Source organism: Myxocyprinus asiaticus, chromosome 16 (assembly GCF_019703515.2).
Source record: "Myxocyprinus asiaticus isolate MX2 ecotype Aquarium Trade chromosome 16, UBuf_Myxa_2, whole genome shotgun sequence".
Lineage (NCBI taxonomy): Eukaryota > Metazoa > Chordata > Actinopteri > Cypriniformes > Catostomidae > Myxocyprinus > Myxocyprinus asiaticus.
The window spans coordinates 30,370,593-30,382,724 of record NC_059359.1 but is presented as its reverse complement, the minus strand read 5'-3'; the positions used below and the strand labels follow the sequence as shown (position 1 = coordinate 30,382,724).

The following is a 12,132-nucleotide window of genomic DNA, read 5'->3' as shown; positions in this document are numbered from 1 at the left end:
ACATATATTAAGATACATTATAAACACACAGGCTTGCTTATGTTTTTGTCTGTCCTTATTTTAATATAAAGCAAATATGAATTTAATGACTTTGTGCTAAATCCTTGCAGGGTGCTCATTTTATCACATGCTTTGAAAATTGTATATATCACCAGTTAGATTCATCATTGCAAATCTTCAAATAGATATTCTTATTTGAAACTTAAACATCTGTTTATTAAGTTTTTAATATTTAGGTCAATTTATCGCCTAATGTAGATTTAAAAGCACATAAAGTTTAGTGACATAAGTGATAAAATGTCACTAATTGTTCAAGTCAGAGAGTTTTGCATGTCAAATCAGGGGCCATGAAAATCCCTTCAACTGTCCTTGGGATTTGGGTTCTTTGAATAATTCACTTTGACATTTCCTGCCAGAAATGTTTGCATATTCTTTTGCTCTCACAGATTTACATGGTATTTTAACTATGTCTCTACTCTATCAATCAACACAGTCATTTTTTAACCAGTTCACCTTTTTTGTCTACATGTCCTTGATGTGTTTGAGAAACATCTTTGTCTTGGGGTACAAGTAAATGCATCAGAAGAGAACCCCAATTCTCCAGTTAGGACCAGTTAAAGGGCTCTTTTGTGTTTTTGCAGTACTATGCAGCCAAACATGCATCAAATGAGCAATTTTCCAATCGAAGTCCAAAAAGGGATTTTTTTCTTCCTCTTGGAACAAAGATTTCCATTCTTCCCAAACCAGGCAGCATGTAATAATGCTGACCAGTTTAAAACAGCACACAAAGCGCAGCTCGTGTGTACACCTGATGTTTTAAGTAGATAAATTAAACACGTTCACACACTGAGTGTCTTACAACACTATCTATTGTCCAGAAAATAATTACTTAGAAACTAACAGTCCCATTGACGAGGAATACTTCAAAAAATAGGATTTGAGCATCTGGATTCATAGATATGTTTTAAACTAGAATCACTTTTCTCTACAAAACACCAAATAACAGCAGTAAGTGAACTCTTTCCATTGAAGCCTTCACAAAGAAATAGGGATAATGATGCATTCTGGAAGTCAAAGCAAATTCTTGATATTACTAGTACCAAACATGACAGCATGTCTCTGCAAACATTATAATTTTAGTGTTCTTACCCACATATGATGCATGAGGCAAAGGAACAAATAAATCATTTCTGGGACATGGGACATTATGCTTTCTGTTCTATCTCTATCATGGTAAATAAATAATAAAATGAGATGCAATTGGAACAGGGGTTAGTCTTTTAGAGATGAAGTACATACAAAGAATTGCATATTTTCAAACAAAGCCAACTGCACACACAGTAGTAAACTGAGATATTTGAACATAAGCCACAAGACTAGAATAACTGGATTCTTGTAGCATACTGTATATGCCATGCACTAAACACACGAGCCACCCTGAAGATGCATATTAAAACAGTTTTAATATTGGTATTCAAATTGTATGTGATCATAATATAATTTGTAAACAAATATTCTTCTGTGGAACACAAAAGTAGATGCTAGGCAGAGTGTAAGCCTCGGTCACCATCCACTTTCACTGCATCTTTTTTTCCACACTATGAATGTGAATGGTGACTGAGACTGTCATTTGCTCCACAGAAGAAAGAAATTCAGGGTTTAGAACAACATAAGGGAGAGAAAATGACTGAATTTGTGTTTTTGGGCAGACTATCCCTTTAAGCTCTTTTTGTTGTTGGACTTGGACCCACATCACCCTAGAATGCACACTATGATGAGAGCTGTTAACTTCCACACCCAGTGTGAATGTTCAAGACAAATTTATGAAGTGCTGCTCTCACAGTCTTTTCTGCAATAGAAGATGGAATAAATTGTGGATGCTTCAAGCAGTGTACTAAAAACACATTTTAACATCCTTGTTGCTTGAGGCTAACTTACATAATTATATCTGAGAATACTATTGCTTGGTGAAAATGGAAATCTCCACCTTTCATTTGACCTTTTCATAAAGTTATTTTTGTAATAAAACACAGTGTAATGCGTCTGTTGATGGGCACTAAATTAGTTTTATTAAAGGTGATGAGTGTAATGTTAAAATATTCCTATCCCAGTGTAATATGCTGAGACAAGGAAGCTATTAGCTACTGGTTTGATTTCCCTGAAAAATTCAAACACTGTGGCTCTGTGGTGCTTTTAAAACATTGCCCTGTTTGTTTGAACACCCCGACCAGCGCTGCACAGCAACATTGGCTCAACTAATCTCTCTTTGTCCAATCAATGGCAGACGAAGCTTGAGTTCAGTTTTTTTTACTTGCTGCTAAAACTAGTTTGCAGGTGGTTAGTGAACAAGAGGTATATTTTTGATCTGAAAGAATGCACGAAAGTGGCAAAACTGTTTAGTGAATTTGACCCTCATTATTTTTGCAATTCCGTTTGGTAACGCTAGTGGCACAGAAATTATATGCTTCACCTTTAAGTCAACTTCAAACTTAGATGAGATACTGTCCATAACTAGCTGTTTTAACACAAAGTTACACTGCTTTTGTTGAACACAGGAAATACTTTCTAAAGCTTGTTTGTAGCTGCCCTCTTAGCTCGTCCTTGAGGATAAAAAAACTACAGGAGCTCTTTGCCAAATGAATAGAATTCCACCTGCTGTGTGGCAGACTTGAAAGTTCTGGGTAGTAATGTTTTATGCAAGAGCAGCCTGAATCCTTGAACCTAAAGAACACAATCATGTGTCAGGCTTTGACACAGCATTTCAGAATCACCTCTGTTTCCTCATTCAGATGAAGTATATGGATTATCTTGGGTAATCTTGTTTTGTTTTAGTCTTTGTTACTGTATCATATCAGTGTCAAACTCTAAAGATAGGGATTATTAAGGCATTTCAATTTGTGTCTTTTTTCCTGTGCTAACATGTAAACTGAAAGTCCAACATAGTCTCCTGAGATTTCATCACAATACTTCGAGGTGGCGAATTCACACCAATTTATACGACTTTATACGGATGAAAACGTACGACTTATACATCAACCAATCACATACGCTTCATGAACATGCACTAGGAACCCGGAAGTGTCGCTTTCTTCCGTATTACACATCAGGGCTTTAATATCATGGTTATGTTTATGTTCTGGTTTTCGACTTTATGGTTAGGGATAGTGGTTAAAGTTATGAAAAAACAGTTTTGGATCAACATGCAACAAACCACATCGGGAACTACAAGAACACGAGGCAAGCACCTCTCACTGGTGGATGTTTCTCAAACTCAATTTTGATTTTGCATGAATGAACTCCTATGAATTGGTACGGATTCCCCACCTCGTACTATTGAGACAAATTCTCGTGATATCGGGTTGGAAAGACATACTAACACAGATTGTCTCAGGATGTAGACGGAGACATGCAGACAGAGAATGTAAATGTTGTGGTCTTTTCTCTACATCTGTATGGGTTAAACCCTGTCTAAGTTGTGTGTGCTTAAATTTGGGTTGAAACTGCTTAAGACAAAAGCAGTAGAACTTAATGGTGAATTGTGTAATTTTTGGATGTTAAAATACTTTCTCCTGTCCCAGCTTAATATACAGAGACATCTATAAGTAAGCCATTCACAGGCTGATTTAACTGAGAAGAAGTATAAAGCCTGTGGCTCTCACTTTCAAAACATTGCTCAGTTTGTTTGAGTATCTTGTTTAGCAGCAACATTGGCTAAACCAATGCCGTGAGTTTGGGGTGGGGCTATCTTTTTGGGCTGTTTAGTCATGAAAACTCATTCCTGATTCAAAAGCCATTGTTTTGCAATTCCATTTGGTGCTGCTGATGGTGCACAATTTACACACTTCACCTTTACATTTATCGACGAAAAAAAAAAAAAAAAAATAGGCCTAAGCTTCTTATTTTAGCCGGGATACTTTTAAAGACAACGCAAAAACCATTCAGATATGAGATTGAATGCAGAAAATTAAATTAAAAGCATAGTAAAAGAGAGATGCAACACCTTTCATCTTTCTGTTTTTCACGTCAGTGTTTACTAACATAGTGGGTTGTGAATGTTATACCTGTCATCAATCATCCATTGATTTTTTTTCATTAGCTGATTTTTTTTGTCATTACTTTGAGCGGTATCTGCAGTTTAATTCACAAAGGAACTGTTCTTTAGCGAGAATATTCACCGATCCCTCAGCCCAGGGGTTGCTGATGTAATTGGATACTGCAATATATATATATATCGTGACGATATATCAAGGCTCATTATTATGGTTTAGTATTTCTCTGTAGAACAGTGTTAGCAATGTTACTTACAACATTCTTTCTCAGCCCTGGAACTCAAACCATTTTCCCCCCAAGTAATTAAATTAATACCATAAACATGCGACTAGTTGACTAATGGCTTAAATTAACTCCTACTGGTCGACTAGGAACATTTTTGGTCTGGGGCAGCCCTAGTGTAATCCCCTTATTGTAGTTTATCAGCACATTTGTGTGGAAGTGCTTTGTCCTCAAGTTCATTGCCCTGCCATAAACCCAGCAGAAATTGTCCAGCTAAGCAGTAGGATTCTATGTAAATGTGTGGTGAATTGATTTCTCAGTCAGGACAGATGTCAGAGTGATGTGGTTTGCATAGGGGTTTCCTGCTGTTAGTTTTGACTATCTAGTTCCTGCTGGTTCCGGAAATGTAAGCGTAGTTCTAACAGGAGATCTATCATCTGTCAAGCATCTCATCTAATCACAATACAGCCTCTGCTTTAAAAGCCGGCCAGCTGTCTCTCATTGTTCGCATACTTTCGTGTTTTTACTCTGGCGCATGTGAGTGAAATATACATCAGACTACATGCCTCGCTTCTCCAAGCAACAGTCGCTTCATGTCGGATTATTACTCATCTTGATGTCACGCTTGTCACCAGCCGGTCTACATCAGAAAAAGTTCTCAGTCTATTCTTCTTTTGTGGAATAATCATCATGCAAATAGCTGGTGGTAGATGGTTCCAGGCCTTCTGCTTCCAATGTTCTCAATTCGCTGTTCATCATAAGTCTGTAATGTATTAACACCACTTCAGCGGCAATATTAATTTTACTGGAGCATTCGGTCCTCACCGATCATGTTCCGAATTGTGTAGGCAAAATTCTCAATTTTACCTCAGTATTTGCATGCCTGAGTGTCCTCCTATTGGGGAAGCAGGTTCCTGTTGCACAAAAACATCGCACTTATCGCAGGGCTCTTAGATTACGTTGTTCATCCTTTGGCAGAGATCTTGCATAAACAACGGTCGTCCTTGTCGGAGGACTCAATCAATCATTATCTATCTTCAGCAAAGAGTATTGTACAACAACTTCGCCCTTATCGTAGGGCCCTCACATTACGTTGTTCATCCTTTGGCAAAGATATTGCACAAACAATAGCAGCCTTCTTCGGAGGGCTCATATCAAATGTTAATCATCTTCAGCAATTAGTATTGTGCAACAATGTCGCCCTTATTGCAGGGCTCAAACGCAACATTGTTTATCATTCAGGTAAATCTGTTGCCATTTAATGTCGCCCTTATCGAAGGGCTCTAGCGCAAACATTGTATATCCTTCAGCATAGAGTATTGCACAAACAATGTTCGCCCTTATCGAAGGGCCAATCAGCATTGCCTACCCCTGCAAAGATATTGTACAAACAAGGCTCACCCATTTGCAAGGGCTCAACAGTTCTCATAAGCAGCCTACCCTCCTGCAGGGTATAGCACAAACATGTCAAACAGTTATACACAGGCCATGTTGCATCATTTATATTTATTTTTCCTTTCAGATTCATCTCTCACCTTCTGGAGACCCGGTTGATGTCTTGAGTCTAATCAGACTGTTTGATTTTCTTTTGGGGGCTAGGTTCAAAATAAGTTCTATTCCTTTTAGGGTATGCTCCGCTCCCCTGCTGTCATCGCCGCCGGCAGGATCTGATGGTTCATGCAGCATCTGAGCGCTGAACCGTAGGACGAGGCTGTATTAATTGTATTAATTCCAATAATCTCGAGTCTTTCTGATAGAAGTAAAAATCCAATTCATTTTCTCCATAGACAAATTGATTTGTAGCAATAATGTATAAAATGGAAAAAGTCATTTGCAATGCTTCAGAATAAATATTTAGTATTTTTTAGTGCAGTCTTTTTTCCCCAATGCTTTTTTGCTTTGAATCAAATGTTATGTTGTGATTCCACTCAGACTAGGGCTGTCAATCAATTATAGTTTTTAATTGAATTAATTACATGATATGACGATTAATTAATATAATTAATTGTAATTAATCGCATATATCAATTTATGTAGAGAAAGGCCCCCTAAATAAAAATAATTCCATATATAATGATTAAATTATTATAAATAACCATATTTAAAAAATTATAAATATAATATATACAATAAATATAATAACCCTAACCCTCTCCAAATAATCTAATCGAAAATAATTTTGTTTTTACTGAAAAAAATGCTTTTAAAAGGTTAAACTAAATTCATTTGACAAAAAAGTTTTTATTTAAAAATACAATGAAAACTGAATGAAAAGTTACACTTCGCTCCAGCGGGTGCTTTGCCGCTCACAAAACCAAATCCTCAATTCATCTGCTTTTAACTACCAGAAAGTGTTATATCTCATTGGAGACAATTTTACTCTAGTTCTTTTTTTTAATAAAAAAATGATAATTGCAAGGATTTATATCTATGAATTGAAATAAGCATCAGTAATAATAATTGACTGTGATTGTCACATCTTAGCCAGTGCTGAAAAAAGTAATAATTATCACGTGACAGCGCTGTCTACACGCTGTTTCGGTAGCGGTCAGGACCTCTGGACAATAATTTGCACCTGATTAATGATACTGATAAACTTTAATAAAAATGGACCTTTCCATCATAATTTACTCACCCTCGTTGTTCAAAATCATTATTACTTTTTTAATCTGTGAAACACAAGATTCAGGGAAGAGAGGAGCACGACCCACACTTTGAGAACCACTTGATTAGGCAATATAAAAAGTGTCTTATTATAAGGGCTTTTATAAAGACACGTCTAAGTACACGTGTCAGACTGATGCTTTTGGGGCATCTTTTTTTTTTATTGTGTTGCATCATAAACAGCGTTTTTGGACACTGTGTCAAGTCAAACATTGTTTGAAACTTAAAAAAATGCTAGACCCCTGCATCCAGAGTTACATTCCGTTTGAGCGCAAGAACGAGTCCTTATCTTGAACTCTCTGCAGTCTGTAATTGTGGTTTGTTGCATCTGTAGAGCTAGATTTGCGTTTACTGCCCCCTGCAATCATGAAGGTGGTACTTCAAGCTTGAATTGCTCCAATTGTCAAGTATGTCTAGCTGCAGGCCGGAGATCTCAAAATGGGGGCGGAATCCCCAAACGAGGGCAGGGTTATTCCAGAAGGGGGTTGTGCCAACTCCAGAAGGGGGCACCACTTCCTCACATGGTTAGGATTAGGAAAAGGGTTAGGTTAGGGGCTCGCTATATCTTTGTAGGCGGTTTGAAGCTCCTGCCCCTTTTTGGAGCTTTACCTGCAGCTATATCCTTCTCCCCATGGTAGGAATATTCCTTATTATGGTCCAGGGGCATGATTTATTCCTTAAATTTTTTTTTAACATTATTTTTGGTTGAATTAATCACACTGAATTAATGCATTAAATTGACAGCCCTACTTAGAACTCTTTATTAAAGAATGTTTTTAATAAATGGTAAAAAAAAAAACTTCTAGTACCAAAGCAGCTGAACAAGTGGATGGTCACTGTTGTGCTCTATAATTAAGATACTCACAAAATGCTGATCCTTAACTGTTCTCTTTCTTTTTCTGTTCTAGTGAAGTACATGCGAGAAGCCACCCCATATGTGAAAAAAGGGTCACCAGTGTCTGAGATTGGCTGGGAGACCCCCCCGCCTGAGTCTCCTCGTCTCGGCAGTCCTCTGTCCGATATCCGCAGCCCCCTCTCGCTGTCCTTACAGGGCGACCGTAGATACATCCCCCTCAGTATGTGCTACATCACTCGCAGTATGACCACCCCTGACCCAGAAAACAGGTACAGCTTCTCACGCATTCTCATGCATTCATCAGTATATCGACCACAGGAGTTTTACAAAACTTGCAGGCAGCTATCTGAGAAGTCCAATGCACAAGAAAAATTAGTGTTCCCACTGTCATTAAAAACCTGGAAATATCAGGGAAATTTAAAATGGTGGTTTCCAGGCCTAGAAAGTCATTAATAAAAAGATTCAAAAGTTTTAATAGAAAAAAAAAATAACATGAATAAAATCTTTTTCAATATAAATGTTTCTAGTTATGATCAACTCTTTTATATTTTATCGGGTAACATTACTTTTTGACATGCAGTCAGTATAATAATATTAAATAAATATATACAGTATATATATATAATATATATATATACACATACACTACCGGTCAAAAGTTTTGAAACACTTGACTGAAATGTTTCTCATGATCTTAAAAGTCTTTTGATCTGAAGGCGTATGCTTAAATGTTTGAAATTAGTTTTGTAGACAAAAATATAATTGTGCCACCATATTAATTTATTTCATTATAAAACTAAAATTTTATATAAATAAATAAAACGTTTTTGAAATTGATGACCAAATAATTAAGAAAAGCAGCCAATAAGTGCCCCACATAGAAGGGAACTCCTTCAATACTGTTTAAAAAGCATCCCAGGGTGATACCTCAAGAAGTTGGTTGAGAAAATGTCAAGAGTACATGTCTGCAAATTCTAGGCAAAGGGTGATTACTTTGAAGATGCTAAAATATAACACAGTTTTGATTTATTTTGGATTTTGTTTAGTCTCAACATAATTCCCATAGTTCCATTTATGTTATTCCATATTTTTGATGACTTTACTGTTATTCTAAAATGTGAAAAAAAAAAAATTATAATAAAGAATGAGTAAGTGTTTCAAAACTTTTGACCGGTTGTGTGATTTATATTTATATATATGTATGTATGTATATATATATATATATATATACATATAATATAATATATTTTATATAATATACAGGTGCATCTCAATAAATTAGAATGTTGTGGAAAAGTTCATTTATTTCTGTAATTCAACTCAATTTGTGAAACTCGTGTATTAAATAAATTCAGTGCACACAGACTGAAGTAGTTTAAGTCTTTGGTTCTTTTAATTGTGATGATTTTGGCTCACATTTAACAAAAACCCACCAATTCACTATCTCAAAAAATTAGAATACATCATAAGACCAATAAAAAAAAACATTTTTAGTGAATTGTTGGCCTTCTGGAAAGTATGTTCATTTACTGTATATGTACTCAATACTTGGTAGGGGCTCCTTTTGCTTTAATTACTGCCTCAATTCGGCGTGGCATGGAGGTGATCAGTTTGTGGCACTGCTGAGGTGGTATGGAAGCCCAGGTTTCTTTGATAGTGGCCTTCAGCTCATCTGCATTTTTGGTCTCTTGTTTCTCATTTTCCTCTTGACAATACCACATAGATTCTCTATGGGGTTCAGGTCTGGTGAGTTTGCTGGCCAGTCAAGCACACCAACACCATGGTCATTTAACCAACTTTTGGTGCTTTTGGCAGTGTGGGCAGGTGCCAAATCCTGCTGGAAAATGAAATCAGCATCTTTAAAAAGCTGGTCAGCAGAAGGAAGCATGAAGTGCTCCAAAATTTCTTGGTAAATGGGTGCAGTGACTTTGGTTTTCAAAAAACACAATGGACCAACACCAGCAGATGACATTGCACCCCAAATCATCACAGACTGTGGAAACTTAACACTGAACTTCAAGCAACTTGGGCTTTGAGCTTCTCCACCCTTCCTCCAGACTCTAGGACCTTGGTTTCCAAATGAAATACAAAACTTGCTCTCATCTGAAAAGAGGACTTTGGACCACTGGGCAACAGTCCAGTTCTTCTTCTCCTTAGCCCAGGTAAGACACCTCTGACGTTGTCTGTGGTTCAGGAGTGGCTTAACAAGAGGAATACGACAACTGTAGCCAAATTCCTTGACATGTCTGTGTGTGGTGGCTCTTGATGCCTTGACCCCAGCCTCAGTCCATTCCTTGTGAAGTTCACCCAAATTCTTGAATCGATTTTGCTTGACAATCCTCATAAGGCTGCGGTTCTCTCGGTTGGTTGTGCATCTTTTTCTTCCACACTTTTTCCTTCCACTCAACTTTCTGTTAACATGCTTGGATACAGCACTCTGTGAACAGCCAGCTTCTTTGGCAATGAATGTTTGTGGCTTACCCTCCTTGTGAAGGGTGTCAATGATTGTCTTCTGGACAACTGTCAGATCAGCAGTCTTCCCCATGATTGTGTAGTCTAGTGAACCAAACTGAGAGACCATTTTGAAGGCTCAGGAAACCTTTGCAGGTGTTTTGAGTTGATTAGCTGATTGGCATGTCACCATATTCTAATTTTTTGAGATAGTGAATTGGTGGGTTTTTGTTAAATGTGAGCCAAAATCATCACAATTAAAAGAACCAAAGACTTAAACTACTTCAGTCTGTGTGCATTGAATTTATTTAATACACGAGTTTCACAATTTGAGTTGAATTACTGAAATAAATGAACTTTTCCACGACATTCTAATTTATTGAGATGCACCTGTATATATATATATATATATATACACACAGCACTATTCGGAGTAAATTCTAGAGACTGTTGTGTGTGAAAATCCCAGGAGATCAGCAGTGACAGAAATACTCAAACCAGCCCATCTGGCACCAACAATCATGCCACGGTCCATTATCTGAAGCTCCTGACCCATATCTGCTTGATTTTATGCACTGCACTGCTGCCACACGATCGGCTGATTAGATAATCGCATCAATGATTGTTGGTGCCAGATGGGCTGGTTTGAGTATTTCTGTCACTGCTGATCTCCTGGGATTTTCACGCACAACAGTCTCTAGAATTTACTCAAAATGGTGCCAAAAAAAAAAAAAAACATCCAGTAAGGGGCAGTTCTGTGGACGGAAATGCCTTGTTGATGAGAGAGGTCAACAGAGAATGGATTAGAATGGGCACAATTGTGGTGAGAAGAATAGGGGTTGGTGCTGTTTTGGCGACACGAGGGGGAGCTACACAATATTGAGCAGGTGGTTTTAATGTTGTGGCTGATCGGTGTGTAATATATATATATATATATATATATATATATATAATAAAAATAAAAATAAATCATTATTCGGTAAACACAAATGACTGGAAAAGTCATGGAAATTCATTGGTCAAAATTTTTGGGAAGGCTGAAATAAGAACTAGCATAAAAACAAGTTATTCAAAACCTGATTGATTTTAACCAAACTTAATTCAACATTTCATGAAAAAGTTAGCTTGTTACTAGCTTTGCCTATTGATAAGGTGAATTGATTGATGATGTTTATGTTTTCTATTGTAATACTTTTCAAAGTGGTGGAGAAAGTGATTAGAAATGTTTTAGACACTCTCTTTGTAATGCTATCTCAGTATTAGCTGTATGTGGTCTAATTGTTCACGTGAAGAATGTGACAGCCCTGGTAATGCACCCCACACAACACATGCTTTATGCTGGTCTCTCACTCATATGTTTGATGTCCAAAGAATGGTAGTGTCCTCTGTTTGTCAGTGGGGGAACCTTCATGTCTTCAAAAGTGATGAAGGACAAATCAAAGTCCATTTCAACAATGACTTCAAAGTTCGCCAAGTTGCAAGAGTGCTTAGAGCTGGGCCTTTAACAAAAAACATGCTCCCTTTGTGCTTGGTATCAAAAATCACCCAAAACTAAAAGCAAAACATGAAGCCAACAAAAAGTAATCCTGTGATGTATTTACAAGGTTATGCTTTATTGCTGAAAGTGTTTTTGTTAGAGTGGTAAAAGTTCTCACCAACCACACTGTCTGTTTTTCAGGCTGCTTGATGATATATTTTACACATTTGTCACCAGAGAAAGGAACATTGTGGTTTGTCAGAATAACCATAACATTACACAGGAAGTGTGTTAAAAGATGATGTACCCGAGCAGAGCTGCTTGACATTAATGATCGGTGGAACATGTCACATCCCTTTCAAAATACTGTAAGGGGCCGTTCACACAGGACGCATTCTTGCGTTTAAAAACA

At 37.1% G+C, this 12,132-nt stretch overlaps 1 protein-coding gene across 1 annotated transcript in view; it reads left to right on the top strand.

Moving 5' to 3' along the window:
- LOC127453574 (beta-1-syntrophin-like) overlaps positions 1 to 12,132 on the top strand; it is a 42,949-nt gene that overhangs the window by 2,069 nt on the left and 28,748 nt on the right. Inside the window, exon 2 of the mRNA XM_051720034.1 lies at positions 7,845 to 8,061. Coding sequence (XP_051575994.1) covers positions 7,845 to 8,061 — 217 coding nt within the window. The remainder of the gene's footprint in view (positions 1 to 7,844; positions 8,062 to 12,132) is intronic.